The sequence below is a fragment of the Erpetoichthys calabaricus genome, chromosome 4 (assembly GCF_900747795.2).
Source record: "Erpetoichthys calabaricus chromosome 4, fErpCal1.3, whole genome shotgun sequence".
Taxonomy (NCBI): domain Eukaryota; kingdom Metazoa; phylum Chordata; class Cladistia; order Polypteriformes; family Polypteridae; genus Erpetoichthys; species Erpetoichthys calabaricus.
In genome coordinates this window covers 105,859,140-105,874,966 of record NC_041397.2, presented here as the reverse complement: position 1 = coordinate 105,874,966, position 15,827 = coordinate 105,859,140, and the positions used below count along the sequence as shown (strand labels likewise).

The following is a 15,827-nucleotide window of genomic DNA, read 5'->3' as shown; positions in this document are numbered from 1 at the left end:
AAAAGCCACTTTCTTTGACATATACTCACTTTGATGCTTTGCGTCCTGACCCAATGAACACTTGTTCTCTTTAAAGTGCCAGCCAATCTTCTATCAACCCCTTTGCACTCCTCATTGAGGAAGCCACCGTATTCAGTTGAATTCACTGTTATGTTTCTGGAACTATTCCACACTTTCCTAGCCTTGAGATATGGAGTATTATTTAGCCAAGAAAAAAAATTACAAATGGATACACTACTAAAATGACTGAGTGAGGCTGTGCTTGCTTTGATTAACTAGTGCCTATACTAGTCAATCCCTAACTTGTACCAGATGCTACCTAGAATGGGACTGACCCCTTATTGGAATAAGAAAGTTTAAAAAATTAACAAATGGAGTGAAATCATTTGCATAGCATGCGAAACTCGTAAAACATTTGAAATGTATTGATTATGCTGATCCAGGGTTCGGTGTTTGAATCCCTGACAGTCACGTTGTGTGGATATTGCTTGTTCTTCCTTGTTATGAAGTTTGTCTCAAGAATGATAGGATCTTCTCAAGTCATATAAGGAATGCTAGCAATGATATTTAGTAATTCTAAATTTCATCAGAATGATTAAGTGTGTGTTATTGTATATAAATACAGTAGCTTGTGACTGACTAGCTTCCATAGTGAGGTTGGCTTCCAGTCTAGTTTTTTTCTGCATAGCCTCCAATTCAGAACTAGCATCAAATCTAAGGATTGTTCCTGTTTTGCTACCAGTGACTTTTTTGCATGAAAATTCTGATAGGGTTAATGTTAACTTACCTAACTAGTAAGATCTTTCCTTCTTTTTCTAATAACTAGCAAAGCATAAAATTTCACACACTATTTGCATCAGAAAAAAAATCAATCAGACAATAGCATGCCAGTGCCTGATTTAGTTCAATTGGCTTTTATCATTGTAAAGTACTTGGATATCATCCTTATCTAAATATAGCAATATACATTAAAATGTTAAGTAAACTGTGTGCCTCACAATCACCCACTGCCCAAGAAAATCTATTGCTTTGAATCACTTAAATTGAAAAGCAAGTTTAGAAGGTGAAAGGGACAAGACACAATCACACAGAAAGAACACACAAATGACACACACTGCATATAAACAAGACTGTGGGGCTGTCTGGCAGCAGCTCTAACCACAATGTGCCAGGTGTTTGCTGGACAGCATGAGGCTGGTAAACAACTTCAGGAGTGATTTTCTACCTACCTGTTATTTCTGAGCTTTTTGAAACAGGGGCATCATACTGCTGGTTGCGTTTCAACAAGGAAAGGAGCAACTGTAAGGCCTCCTTGGTGGCTTTTTCAAATTTAGTACCATGAGGTTATCTTTCTCAGCAATGGGCAAAGATTAAGATGACATTCAACTCCATTTTAATCAGTGTAATAATATCTTGTGCTCAATGCTGTCCTGATACTGGTTATTGTAGCTACCTTTAAGACAGCAAATAATACTGGACTTTTCATACCTCTTTATTGGCTTGCAATGCATGGCCTTGACTGGGAAAAACTTAAACCTGAAATGCAAAAGTGTGATTAAAAAAATTAATGTCAAGAATAAGGGGCTGTAGCCTTCACTCTCTATTGCTAAGCTGTAAATATCAGGCTTCACATGTGCACATACATACCCAAGGATAAACCGAGAACACTGCAGGGCCAATAGAGCTACATCATCAGCCCGAAAGAGACTTACGGTACCCAGCACAGACAATTTCAAATACTACAAAAAGCATTTTTTTTTCTAAATACAAAATTAAAATGAATACATAATGGAAAACTTTAGAAAATTGCTTAAGAAGGCAAAGTTGAGGGTTGTTACAAACATTTTAATAAATGCCTGAATTAGTGTAAACTGTCCTAATCTGGGATGTTCATAAGAAATGTAATGATTTACTTGATGAGATAAACAAGAATAGTTGTGTTAAAATATCTGAAATATTACAATGTGTGCTACAATTTAAATGAGTAAAGTCTAAATACTCTTGATTGTAACATATACTTATCATTTTTCACCCTCATATAGAGGTCCACAAAGGGCTTAATTCCTAATAAAGGATCAAAACCAATATAATATTTATAATCAATGGCTTTGAAATAGTCTAAAACATTCCCCCACATACTTATGTCTGAAATGTGTAATTTTAAACCTTCTATAGGCCCACTGGTAAAGAATAAATATCAAAAATATATAAATATCAAAAATATATAATACAGCATTCTTCCCTCCATATGTCCCTATTATGACCTCCGATAGTTCCATTTTTTTTTTTTAACAAAGGTTTAACTTTGATCCCTCGTATCCCCTTAATGGGGTGAACCTCTGGGGTCGGTCGATGCGGCATGCACAACTTTCAAGTCCTTCCTGATAATGTTTGCTTAAGACACCTATTAGTTTGCTCCTTATCATAACGATTTAATTGCCTGCACAACTTAGGGTCCAAAACGTGTCTACAAATTTGTTTTTTTTCGGGTCTAGATTGATAAAAAATGGAGGTAAACACCAAAATGTTCGACGTATTGCATAACCTGCGATAAAGACGCGCCGAACAGTATATCATATATGGCGGTTTCCTCGTTGGTGGAGCCAGTCACACATTAAAATAGGAAGTAATTTCAAAGCGTTCATAAGTCTTATGAACACAACTAGTTTAAATTACTGAAGCAATCTAATTACTTATATTGCACAACATCTGGTGGGGTTGTGTCTCACTGGCCCGTAATGTCGCTATACCAACGACTTCTTCTGGTTTTGGATCCAACACGAAACGACCAAGCAAAGAAAATAAAAAACAGCTCTGAAAATGCTTTGAACGCGAGTAGGCTGGCTGCAGTAGCACTCCGAGTCAGTAGAGGTCTCTGCATGATAGCCTTACACGTTAGTTAGCAGCAGGAAGGTCTTGTTCTTCGCAGTCATTGCACGTTGACGCAATCTCAGTCCCAACCACCTCGCTCCAGAACTTTCCTAACGGCACTTGAAATTTATCAGGCTGCAGAAACATTACTTTTAACACTGCTGGTTCTAATGGCGAGTGAACAGTAAGTCTAAGTGAGATAAGTATATCAGTAGCAACTTGTGCAGTGTAGCGAATGCTGTTCACTCTATTTAGCTTTCGCTTTTACTTATTGTACCTTCTCATTTCTTTTGCAGAAGCTTTCCTGACAGCCTCATAGACGAGGATCCGAAGAGGGCAGTGGAGGTAAAAACGTGTAGAGCATTCTCTCGCCCCGCGCTTACTGTGTTTCGTATCACATCATAAAGCAATGCGAGGACGCTATGACAGTGTGTTTAGAAGGAAGACGTAAAGGAAGTAATATGCGGTAAACGTGGCTTATAGCAGTTTGATATTTTTATTTGATCAGGTGATTGGTAAGCATTTCGTAGATGGCTGCACAATGAGACGAGCTAGTTGTTTTCCAGCGTAATTTATATGCATGCACAGACACCGGAAAGTTTTAGTTGCGCCTGGAACTTGCTAGTATAATGCAGAAGTTTTCCCGGTGGAATGACAGATGGAAATTGAGAGGTAGCGCACTTTTAAAGATGATCGTAACATTTCATACAGAGATCAATGTTTTATTCAAAGTAAATATTTGACTATAAAGTCCTGGTTACAAATTGGAATTAATGATAAAGATTTAAAAAAAACCAGATACCTATATTTTTAAACAGTGATGTTTTGGATCGACGAGAGCAAGAAAAGAACTGTCGGGCAGCACGTCGTTGTCATGGCAACGAGTCTTAAACAACTCTCCATCACTTCAGGTCATCTAACCGACTATCATAGTTTCTATTTTCTTTTTATTTTAGAACTACAGAGGTTATATAGTCTATAAAATATGAAACATGTACAATTTTACTAACGAGAAGAGCCCATTCTCTACATTGCATTTGTGTATTTAGCTAGCTAAGATGTGACCGCAGTTTTCAAGATCATTTTTACAGATGTCAGTATTTTTAGCATAAGCTACTGTTGTTCACAAATATCTGGTATAGAAATACAGGAAATATCCTGAAGAAACATAAGGAATGCATTCAAGAGCATGGATTAGGTCAATAGGAATGACATGCACCTTGACTCATGGGATGCACAGCATTTAGTTCTGGAGTAACTCTTTTATATGCTGATGACTGAAATGGCAGGGTTTTTTTGTAATTATAAACACCTTTTTTGCCCTTTAAATGGTTATGCACATTGCCTGGCATAAGGAGAGTTCTGCACAAGTGTAAATGTATATCTGTTTTGCATTTATGGTTACATTTACTTTCATGTTATCACTGTCTACAAAGTGAAAAGGTTTTCTTTGAGTGACCATAGATAAGCTTAAAATTACCTGGCAAGGGAATAAGGTGATGATATATATTCATTTAGTCCAAACCTGTTTTTTTCAGGGCAGGATCACTAAAGGGAACTAACCAACATTAGCAGCAGGGTGTGAGCTAACTCTAAACAGGGCACATGCAGTCCTTCTTTGTCCATTTAGAATCTTCTTTAACCTTACTCAAACTATTCTGGATTGTGGTAGGACACCTGAATACTAAGAGAAACCCTAATAGCGAAGGGGTTTTGAACACCAAATGCTTGAACTATGAAACAAGGACACTAACCAGGAGAGAATTTAGTATATTATTTTCTCAAATCAGATTAAATAAAGTAATTTTGCACACAGTATTTAAAATTAAAAGCTGCAAGACAAAATTTAGGTTAAGTCTATGCCACTAAGGTTACATTTAAAAACACAGACATTACTCTCCATTTTCACCTTTTGTCCACACTGCCCCACTACTTTTAACCTCTGAAAATAAACACTTTTGAAATGTTCTCTGTAGCCATAAATTTCTGAAAACACCATCTTGGTGGGGTTGTGTAAATGAGTATAAATATAGAGTTCTGAAAATGCAAAATCTAACCACACTCTGTATTGTCAATATAGCCTTAGTTTATTACATGTGCTTAGTTCATTAGTTTCAAGAATTGTTGTTACCCTTAAAAAGATACAAAAAAAGAATGTTTATTATAAATAGCTCAGATAATGAGCTGTAATTTTTGTCATATCTATTTCAAAAAACAATATTTTGAAATGGTTTATGGTTCCAGTATCGAGGTTTATTGGCCTACTTGTCCATGTGGAGTTTGCATGTTTTTATGCTGTCACTGCTTATAACCAGCGCAATGATGAGGAGTCAAGTGGTTAGGGACCATGTGAGGAAGTGAGAGGAATGGTGCTCCTGGGGTGAATCATGAAGACAAGAGGATGGCTCTGAGCGTCCTGGCGGATGCCTAAGAATGATAGTTGGCGCAAGTGCCAGATAAAGGGACTGTAGCAGTCATTGTCTCAGCCCGGCTGCAAGACTGGAAGGATATGCTGGGGAGACATGGGAGAAACGTGCTGGGCCTGGAGAGTACGATTTTAAAACAGGAATTTCATTCAGTACTTTATTTTATAATTGAATTTTAATGATTTGCTATCAAGGATTGTTTTGTATTTATTTGTGATTTTCACACTGCAGTTTGTTTTGGAACACTATTTATTGTAGAATAAAAACACAGAGCACAGTTTTGCACTATCTCTTGCTGTGTTGTGTGCCCTCATTTACCCAAGTCCTTTTCTATTTCATGACTATTGATGGCCTGGATTCAAGGGGATTGTGCCAGCTGCAGGTAACACAGGAATTACAAACAGACAGAGAGGAGTTGCTTTCTGTGGCGCTTGTTTTGTTGCTTACCTATATGCATCTAAATTGTATATAGATAAGTACCAGGTAAATTACAGTTTGGTTTGAATGTCATATGCGTTTTTGGTCATTTCGGTGTGGGTAGAGATACTTTTGTAAATGATGTGGAAACGCTAGTGCAGAAAGAGATTATTTTTGTTTAACAATGCTGTTTTTAAATGAAAATGTAGTATTGTCAACATAGCCTTATTGTATTACATGTTCTTAGTTCATTAGTTTCAAGAATTGTTGTCACCCTTAAAAAGTTAAACAAAAAAGAATGTTTATTATAAATAGCTCAGATAATGAGCTGTAATTTTTGTCATATCTATTTCAAAACAAATATTTTGAAATGGTTTATGGTTTCAGTATCGAGGTTTATTGGCCTACTTGTCCATGTGGAGTTTGCATGTTTTTATGCTTTCACTGCTTAATTTTTCTCCAGGTACTCAGATTTTCTCCCCATTTCCCTAACATAAGCATGTTGGGTTAACCGAAAAAATATAAATGAGTTTACCTTGCAATGTTTTGTGGTCTAGCAAATGGGTAATTCCTACTTTTTGCCTGATGTTACTAGATAAAGTGTGGCTGTACTACCTGGGTTAAAAAAAAAAAAAAAGATTAACTCACATATATAAATGAATAATGCTACTTCTACCAAACTGCCTTTTTTAAAGTAATTGGACACTTCTCTGTCAAGGATACAATGATAAAATAGGCTTCTACTCAAATCTTCAAGAGACTAAGGTTTACATTCTGGCTTGGAAACAATCTCTATGGAATTTGCATGTTCTCCATGTGTATGTATGTGGATTTTTAAAATTTTCTTTTGGTTTTCCTGTCGCATTCCAAAGGTTTGCATGTTAGGTTGACTGATGACTTTAAGTTGGCATGGTGAGAGTAGTGTGTGTTTTTGCATGTTCATGCATATTTGCCCTGTGGTAGATTAGGTTGTTTCTTTTGTGCTAGGGTATGTTAGAGGTGAACATTGTCAGGAACACCATGATCAAATGTACATTGGGTATAGAAAATAATTACCCCTTTGAAAATATTCAGATTTTGTTGCTTTGCAGCCTGAAATGAAGACACACAAAAAAATATTTCTTTAGCTGTATTTACTCAATGCGACTTATAACAGCCAAGTGGAAGATATAATAGCAATTATTCAGAAAAAAAGTAAAAAAACATAATCACTGAGCTGGTTAATAGATCACCTCCCTCCTAATAAATACACTGCCTGGCCAAAAAAAATGTCGCCACCTGGATTTAACTAAGCAAATAGGTACGAGCCTCCTATTGGATAATTACTGCATGGGCGATTGTCTTTCAGCTGGCAACAAGTTATTTAACCCCAACTGGTGCAATGAGTTGCTTCTCATTTCTTAAACAACCATGTTGAATGACACATCTCGTGGTCGTGGAAAAGATGTTAGTCTGTTTGAGAAGGCTCAAATCATTGACATGCATCAAGCAGAGAAAACATCTAAGGAGATTGCAGAAACTACTAAAATTGGGTTAAGAATTGTCCAACGCATTATTAAAAACTGGAAGGATAGTGGGGACCCATCGTCTTCGAGGAAGAAATGTGGCCGGAAAAAATCCTGAATGATCGTGATCGGTGATCACTTAAACGTTTGGTGAAATGAAATCGAAGAAAAACAACAGTAGAACTCGGGTCTATGTTTAATAGTGAAAGTAAGTGCATTTCCACACGCACAATGCAAAGGGAACTCAAGGGATTGGGACTGAACAGCTGTGTAGCCATAAGAAAACCACTAATCAGTGAGGCAAACCGGAAAAAAAGGCTTCAGTTTGCTAGGGAGCATAAAGATTGGACTCTGGAGCAATGGAAGAAGGTCATGTGGTCTGATGAGTCCAGATTTACCCTGTTCCAGAGTGATGGGCGTATCAGGGTATGAAGAGAGGCGGTCAGACTACCATCATCAATGCAGGATTTTGGTGAAAAATTAATGCAACACTGGATGGAACTAAATCTTATGACATTGCAGAAGCTTATCGAAACAATGCCACAGTGAATGCGTGCCGTAATCAAAGCTAAAGGTGGTCCAACAAAATATTAGAGTGTGTGACCTTTTTTTTTTTGGCCAGGCAGTGTACTTGTAAACTCAATCAGTTGTAAGTAATCATCTTCTCCATTGCACACAAAACTATTTGGCTTTCACATGTGATCGGTTTTAATCCTTCTGATTATTAGTTCAGTATAAAAAAAACTATTCTTATTAGAGCATTCCAGTACTTAGAAGTGCAGATGAAAGAAAACAATCAACTTTACCCCTGTCAAAAGATCTTGGGGATTAAGTTGTGGACAGGCACATGTCAAGATATAGATACAAAAACACTTGAAAGGGTTTATCAATCCATAGGAGAGGAGTAAATTCCATAATTAAGAAGTGGAAAGTGTTTGGTACTACTAGGCCTTTTCCAGATCAGGCCATCCCTCCAAACTGGAAGGAATAGTGAGGAGGAAACTTGTAAGTAGATGAGACCCAAATTGAACTATTTAGCCTCAGTGTCAAAAGGTATATCTGGCTAGTACATCTTACCATCAAAAGAACACCATACCTACAGTAAAGCATGGAGGTGGTAGCATCCTCTTTTGGAGGTGTTTCTTTACAGCAGGCACTGAGGCACTTGTTAAGATATAAGGGAAAATGGATGGGACAAAATACTGTCAAATTCTTGAGAAATATCTGTCCTATATATATATGTCCTGGTGTGGCTTAGTCGGTGCCCAGACTTAAATCCTATTGAAAATCTGTGCCATGACTTGAAGATTGCAGTCCACCAATGGTCAACATCCAATTTGACTAAGCTTGAACAATTCTGTAAAGAAGAGTGGACAAATGTTGCACAGTCTGGATGTGCAAAGTTGGTAAAGAAGTATCCCAACAGACTTGTGGCTTTACTCAAAGAAAAATGGTGGTTCCACAAATGTGACCCTTTACCTATCTCAGTGATTCTGGTTTTTTCGTTGTTCATTTTTTTCTGAACTTCTTGCTATTATATTTTTCAGTTTGCTGTTATAAGTTGTATTGAGTGAATACGGGTGGAGAAATATTTTTTGTGTGTGTCTTCATTTAGGCTGCAAAGCAACATAATGTGAATATTTTCAAAGGGAGTGATAATTATTTTCTATACCCATTGTATATATCCAGGTATCTGGGTCATGATGCAATTATATTGACATGTTAGTACACACTTACAACTCCATGGTGCATTGCAATATAGCATCCCTTCCCTGTAACACTGAACTTGTGTCCCGGGCTTTACATGTTGTAGAAATGAACCTTGGCCAGCAGGAATAGGGGGGGAATGAAAAGCCTGTGTGCTGCACATTACATCTATGATCACTTGTGGCCAGTGGTTTTATTTGAGGTTTCTATAACAACTGTGCTAATATTATACAAGCATCCATTACTGAAAAGAGGCAGTCCACAGTTAATGAGAGTACATTTTAACCTCTTAAGCATAACAGTATTTTGTAAATAAATTTGTTTATCTTAAATCAGAAGGTAAAATAGAGTTGGTGTAAATAACAAAAAAGCTTTTAATATTTTTGAAGAGAAGAGGGAGCTTAAATGTATTAGGACCTTAGCTGTGAAATACTAATAATTATAAGGTAGGCCTCCCCCTCTTGTACTCAACATTCCCTGTTGTAATTTAATTAGCTTGAACATCACCATTCAAACGTATATTTTTAATATGAATCATCAGCTACATGCTCTTCCTGTCATAAACAAATTACGCTAATTCCAAAAATACATTTCCTTTTTATTTGACAGGAACTAACAAGAGCTTTAGAGCAGAATTCAGAAAACTTTGAGTTGTATTGCCAAAGAGCTTATGCCCATGTCTTGCTTAAAAATTACAGTGGTAAGTAATTGGGTGGGAGGTAAGTGGTTTTAATATACTGTGACTTTATGCTCATAATTATCTGAACTGCCAAAAGGGTCCTCTACTCTTAGCTGTTATGTTCAATATTATTAATGTTGCATATATGGCTTCTGTGATTATTAACAGAAGTAAGAAATGCTTGTACATTATTACTGAAAGAAGTAAAAGGTTACAGGATTTTGTCTATGAAATGTGTGGTTTTGTTTTTGTGCAGTAAAATTATAAGCATTGGACATGCTTTTTACATACAGCAAAATGCACAGAATCCCATGTTAATATGTTTCTGTGCATACAGTATGTATTTTAATTAGTTTTGTTTTTATTTGAAACTGCCATCAGACATTTATCATTGCATGGAATATATGTGCTACTTTAACTTCAAACCGACATTATCATACATTCATTCAGACACAGATTATAGTAGCACACCTAATCCAATGAATAAGTAGGCTCTGGGTCTGTAACTTTAAAAGAACCTACTGTATCTAACCAAACTATATAACTTAAAACTGACAACAATTGTAAGCCTTTTTACAGAAACCTAAATGTCCTACATAAACATTGATATGAGCAGCAGACATGGATTTTAAAAAAATGTTTCTTCCCACATAGTGAGCTACTTATTGTATCTGACATAAGTATTGTAATATAATATATAAATAGAAATGGGGATTTGCCCTTTAATGTAGGACACTTATGTGGATGTGTAATTGATTATGAAAAAATATAATGAATATTTTGCTTTTTTTGTTTTAAAACTTAACAAAAATTAGCTGTTTTCTATGAAAATAAAATTTTTAGATGTACTGTATTTTGTAAAAACTAAATGTTGTCATTATAATGAATTGCATCTGATCACAATAATAAGGGTTATGTTTTTCCCCAATTTGGCTGTAATGAAGGTATAACATTTTGCAACTAAACTCTTCATTTATATCCATTGGTACTGTAGAGCTGGCATTTTTGTCGTGCTTGGGATATCCACCTTAATTAAAGGACAATTTTCTGTGTTATATCCTATTATATGCTATTTGGTATGGGATTCGTAAAAACTGCACTAATGTTTGTGATGCGCCTGTTGGAGTGACTAATGCAATGCATTTTATTACTAAAAATGTTTGTGATTGCTCCATCTGTTAGAATGGCAAATGCAATGCATTCCAACATATAGTGCACTGCAAATGTTAAAATGCTGTGGTCAACGTTGATTATTTAGAATTCAACTTATCTTAGATGGGCAGCACAGCTGGTTCTATGCACAAAAAACACTGAATTTATTTTAAAATAAGTTAGAGTACCAATTTTATATTAATATGCTTTTGGTAAGAGAAGTTACCGTATTTTTCGCACCATAAGACGCATTTTTTTTTCCCCCAAAAGAAGGTTGGAAATGTCTGTGCATCTTATGGAGTGAATATTGCGTCACAGACCATGATGTGTATTACCCGACAAAAGTCAACATCCTGGGGTATAGGGCGACAAAACTCACTGTTATGTTACAGGCATTCCCTCTGTGCTTGGAGGATTCTTAGACTCATTGACTCGGCATCTAATCCTTGCATGTGCGTGAGTTGCGAAATGTAAACAAAGGCAAGATGGCATCGACATCTCACGAGGGAGCGAAGCGAGTGCAGAAAACAAAATACTCAGCAGGCGATGTTTTGCACATTATCACTAAGTCGGACTCTGATTTTTCAGAATCTGATTTTGTTGAGAGTGATCAGGAGATGGAACAAGAGAGTGAGGAACTGGCATCAGCTGATCGGGACACCAGCCGATGCCGCCCCAGCTGAGCATATTCGTGCAGCCGATGTACCTATGGCAAGGTTCGTGTGGGAGGAATACCTAGACATTGATCCGTGGGAGCCAAACTGGCTACCGGACTTCACAAGACAGTATGGCTTGCTGTTGGACTCGACAGATTACCAGCCGCTGGACTTCTTCAGGCTGTTCTTTCCTGAAGCTGCCTTTCAGCTACTGTCAGACAAGACAAACAGGTATGCAGAGCAATTTTTTGAATCGAGGGCTGTGCTTGCACCGCATTCTCATTTTTCAAACTGGAAACCCACAACAAAACACGAGATGAAGAGCTTTGTGGCATTACAAATATAGATGGGACTAGACTGGCGATATAACTTCAGGGAGCATTGGTCCAAACATGCTTTGTCCCCTGGTGGCTTTGGAAAGGTTATGCCGCGTGATGATAGGTACGTGCTCCTGCAAAGTGATTGTGAGCAACTGAGCTTCATAAATTCTGACACTAGCAATGAGGAGTTCTTGGGGTTTCCATAAAACTAGAAGAGTGCTTGAACCTTAAAGTCTCTCCTTATTTGTTAATGACAGTGATGATGTTTCTTAATTCCGCTGTTGAATTTACATGGTTGAAATATTATTCTGCTATATTTTATTAAACATATTAGTACACCATTTGGTTCAGAATATTTTTTTTCTTGTTTTCCTCCTCTAAACCTAGGTGCGTCTAATGGTCAGGTGCGTCTTATAGTGCAAAAAATACGGTAATTTAAAGTTACAGAGCCTGAACCCAATATTTTAGATGGTTAGAAATGGTAAAATAGCTTTGTGTCTCATTTTTATGCTATTATTCTATGTAATATCTCTGGAACAAATTATTCAGTTTCATTAAATTGAGGGAATAATTGTGTATGCACTAATTTCATAATTAATGAAACTAATAATTTTTTAATATATTGAGGTGACCACAATTTAGTTCATATCCATGTGATATTCTGTGAAGTGGGAAAGTAGTACGACAATCTACCACTTCTTCTCCTTTCAGCTGCTCCCGTTATGGGTTGCCACGGTGGATCATCTTCTTCTATATCCTCCTGTCCTCTGCATCTTGTTCTGTTACACTCATCACCTGCATGTTCTTTCTCACTACATCCATAAACCTTCTCTTAGGCCTTCCTGTTTTTCTCTTCCCTGGCAGCTCTATCCTTAGCATCCTTCTCCCAATATCCCCAGCATCTCTCCTCTGCACATGTCCAAACCAACGCAATCTCGCCTCTTTGACTTTGTCTCCCAACTGTCCAACTTGAGCTGATCCTCTAATGTCCTCATTTCTAATCCTATCCATCCTCGTCACACCCAATGCAAATCTTGGCATCTTTAACTCTGCTACCTCCAGCTCTGTCTCCTGCTTTCTGGTCAGTACCACCGTCTCCAACCCATATAACATAGCTGGTCTCACTACCATCCTGTAGACCTTCCCTTTCACTCTTGCTGATACCCGTCTGTCACAGATTACTCCTGACACTCTTCTCCACCCATTCCACCTTGCCTGCACTCTTTTTCACCTCTCTTCCACAATCCCCATTACTATGTACTGTTGATCCCGAGTATTTAAACTCATCCACCTTTGCCTACTTCTTGCATCCTCACCATTCCACTGAACTCCCTCTCATTTACACACGTTTTGTTCCTACTGACCTTCATTCCTCTCCTCTCTAGAGCATATCACGACCTCTCCAGGGTCTCCTCAACCTGCTCCCAAATATCGATACAGATCACAATGTCATCAGCAAACATCATAGTCCAAGGGGACTCCTGTCTAATCTCGTCTGTCAACCTGTCCCTCACCATTGCAAATAAGAAAGGGCTCAGAGCCGATCCCTGATGTAATCGCACTTCCACCTTGAATCATCCGTCACTCCTACCGCAGACCTGACCACGGTCACACTTCCCTCGTATATATCCTGTACAACTCTTACATATTTCTCTGCCACTCCTGACTTCCTCATACAATACCACAACTCCTCTCGAGGCACCCTGTCATATGCTTTCTCCAGGTCCACAAAGACTCAATGCATCTCCTTCTGGCCTTCTCTAAACTTCTCCATCAACACCCTCAGAGCAAACATCTGTGGTTCCCTTTCTTGGCATGAAACCATACATCACCTCACTTCTTAACCTAGCTTCCACTACTCTTTCCCATAACTTCATGCTGTGGCTCATCAATTTTATCCCCCTGTAGTTACTACAGTCCTGCACATCCCCCTTATTCTTAAATATCGGCACCAGTACACTTCCTCTCCATTTCTCGGGCATCCTCTCACTTTCCAAGATCCCATTAAACAATCTGGATAAAAACTCCACTGCCATCTCTCCTAAACACCTCCATGCTTCCTCAGGTATGTCATCTGGACCAACGGCCTTCCCATTTTTCATCCACTTCATAGCTGTTCTTACTTCCTCCTTGCTTAATCCGTTGCACTTCCTGATTCACTATCTCCACATCATCCAACCTCTTCTCTCTCTCATTCTCTTCATTCATCAGCCTCTCAAAGTACTCTTTCCATCTGCTCAACACACTCTCCTCGCTTGTGAGTACATTTCCATCTTTATCCTTTATCACACCAACCTGCTGCACATCATTCCCAGCTCGGTCCCTCTGTCTATCCAATCAGTACAGGTCCTTTTCTCCCTCCTTAGTGTGCAACCTCACATACAACTCATCATACGCCTTCTCTTTAGCTTTCGCCATCTCTCTCTTCACCTTGCGCCTTATCTCCTTGTACTCTTGTCTACTTTCTGCATCTTTCTGACTATACCACTTCTTCTTTGCCATCCTCTTCCTCTGTATACTCTCCTGTATTTCCCCATTCCACCACCAGGTTTCCTTTTCCTCCTCCCTCTGTCCAGATGTCACGCCAAGCACCCTTCTTGCTGTCATCCTTACTACATCTACTGTAGTTTCCCAACTGTCTGGTAACTCTTCACTACCACCCAGTGCCTTTCTCACCTTCTCCCTAAACTCAACCTTGCAGTCTTCCTTTTTCATCTTCCACCATTGGATCCTTGGCTCTGCCCTTACTCTATTGCTGTTCTTGATCTCCAACGTCATCTTACAGACCACCATGAACGGAGCACCAGATCCTTGCTAGCGCAGCGACACCGTGTCCTCACATGTTTAATTATTAACAATATAGATTATTTAAGTGAAGTTGAAGTTTTATCTGTATAATATAATTAACATTTTGCTGCATTACATCTTAAAAATTATATCGTCATCATATGTAAATACACACTTTATAAAGTGGCTCAGGTTGTGCAATATTATAACTGTATCGCAAGTTTATAGTGAGATAATTGTACAGTGGACCCTTGACTTACGAACTCAATTCGTTCGCGAGGGCTGGTTGTAACTCAAGTTGGTTGTAAGTCAAGACTATTTTTCCCATAAGAAATAATGGAAATGCCCTTAATGTGTTCCGAACCGCCCACAGCAACACTTGCTTAACTTTTTTTAATAGAAAAGGGTTGTATAATGTGCATAATTTACCAAAAACACCAATACTTTTTCTAATGTACTAACCAAAAAGTTATAAAAAGTGCCTAGCCTACCAGAAACAACAATTTCATGCTGTACTCACCATTTAAGTTGACATCTTTGGCTTGCAGGAAGGAAGGAGGAGGAGAATGAAGTGGAAGGTGGTTATTGTTTGGAAGGAGTTTCCTTCTACAAATCTTTTCTTTGTAAAATTGTCGAGATGGTGGATTTCGACATGCTATACATATTAGCGAGATCGGTCACACGAACGCCACTCTCATATTTCCACACAATTTCCTTCTTCGTTTCGATTGTGATCGCTTTCTTTACCTTCGTTACCTTCGCTTCCTTCCTTAGCAATTATCGAAATAAATTATATAAATCACTGCACTGACCGAAATTACATCCACAAACACATGTATCTGGGCTCCGACTGACGCTTACAAACGCTGTCGGCTGTTTGTTTACAATCGCACACGCGGATACACGTGACCGCATTCGGGTCGTAACGCAAGATGTTGGTCATAATTCAAAACAAAAATTTTGCTCGTAAAGCAAGTTGTTCACGTGTCAGGCTGGTCGTATATCAAGGGTCGACTGTACTTATAAGTCAAACAGTTGTACAAGGAGCACTTGATGGACTGATTGAGTGTGTTTATAGTTCTTGGGATGAAACTGTTTCTGAACTACGAGGTCCTTACAGGAAAGGCTTTGAAGCGTTTGCCGTGTGAGAGCAGTACAAATAGGCAGTATGGCTGAGGCAGAGTGTGTTTAATGCTGTATACTGATAATTCTCTGCTGTAGAGCTGTGATTCACACTCAGATACAGTGATATAAATACTCCCGAGTGGTGCAGTGAGAGTAATATGGAAAAAGATGATCCGCGGTGG

General features: G+C 38.2%; 1 protein-coding gene across 2 annotated transcripts in view; it reads left to right on the top strand.

Moving 5' to 3' along the window:
- Window positions 1–2,826: 2,826 nt before the first annotated feature.
- Window positions 2,827–15,827, top strand: part of sugt1 (SGT1 homolog, MIS12 kinetochore complex assembly cochaperone) — a 47,160-nt gene continuing 34,159 nt past the window's right edge. Inside the window, exons 1-3 of one of the 2 annotated variants that reach the window (XM_051927329.1) lie at window positions 2,827–3,055; window positions 3,168–3,216; window positions 9,536–9,626. In XM_051927329.1, the coding sequence (XP_051783289.1) occupies window positions 3,042–3,055; window positions 3,168–3,216; window positions 9,536–9,626 (154 nt within the window). In that variant the 5' untranslated portion in view covers window positions 2,827–3,041. The remainder of the gene's footprint in view (window positions 3,056–3,167; window positions 3,217–9,535; window positions 9,627–15,827) is intronic. The other variant, XM_051927328.1, reaches the window with a different exon arrangement.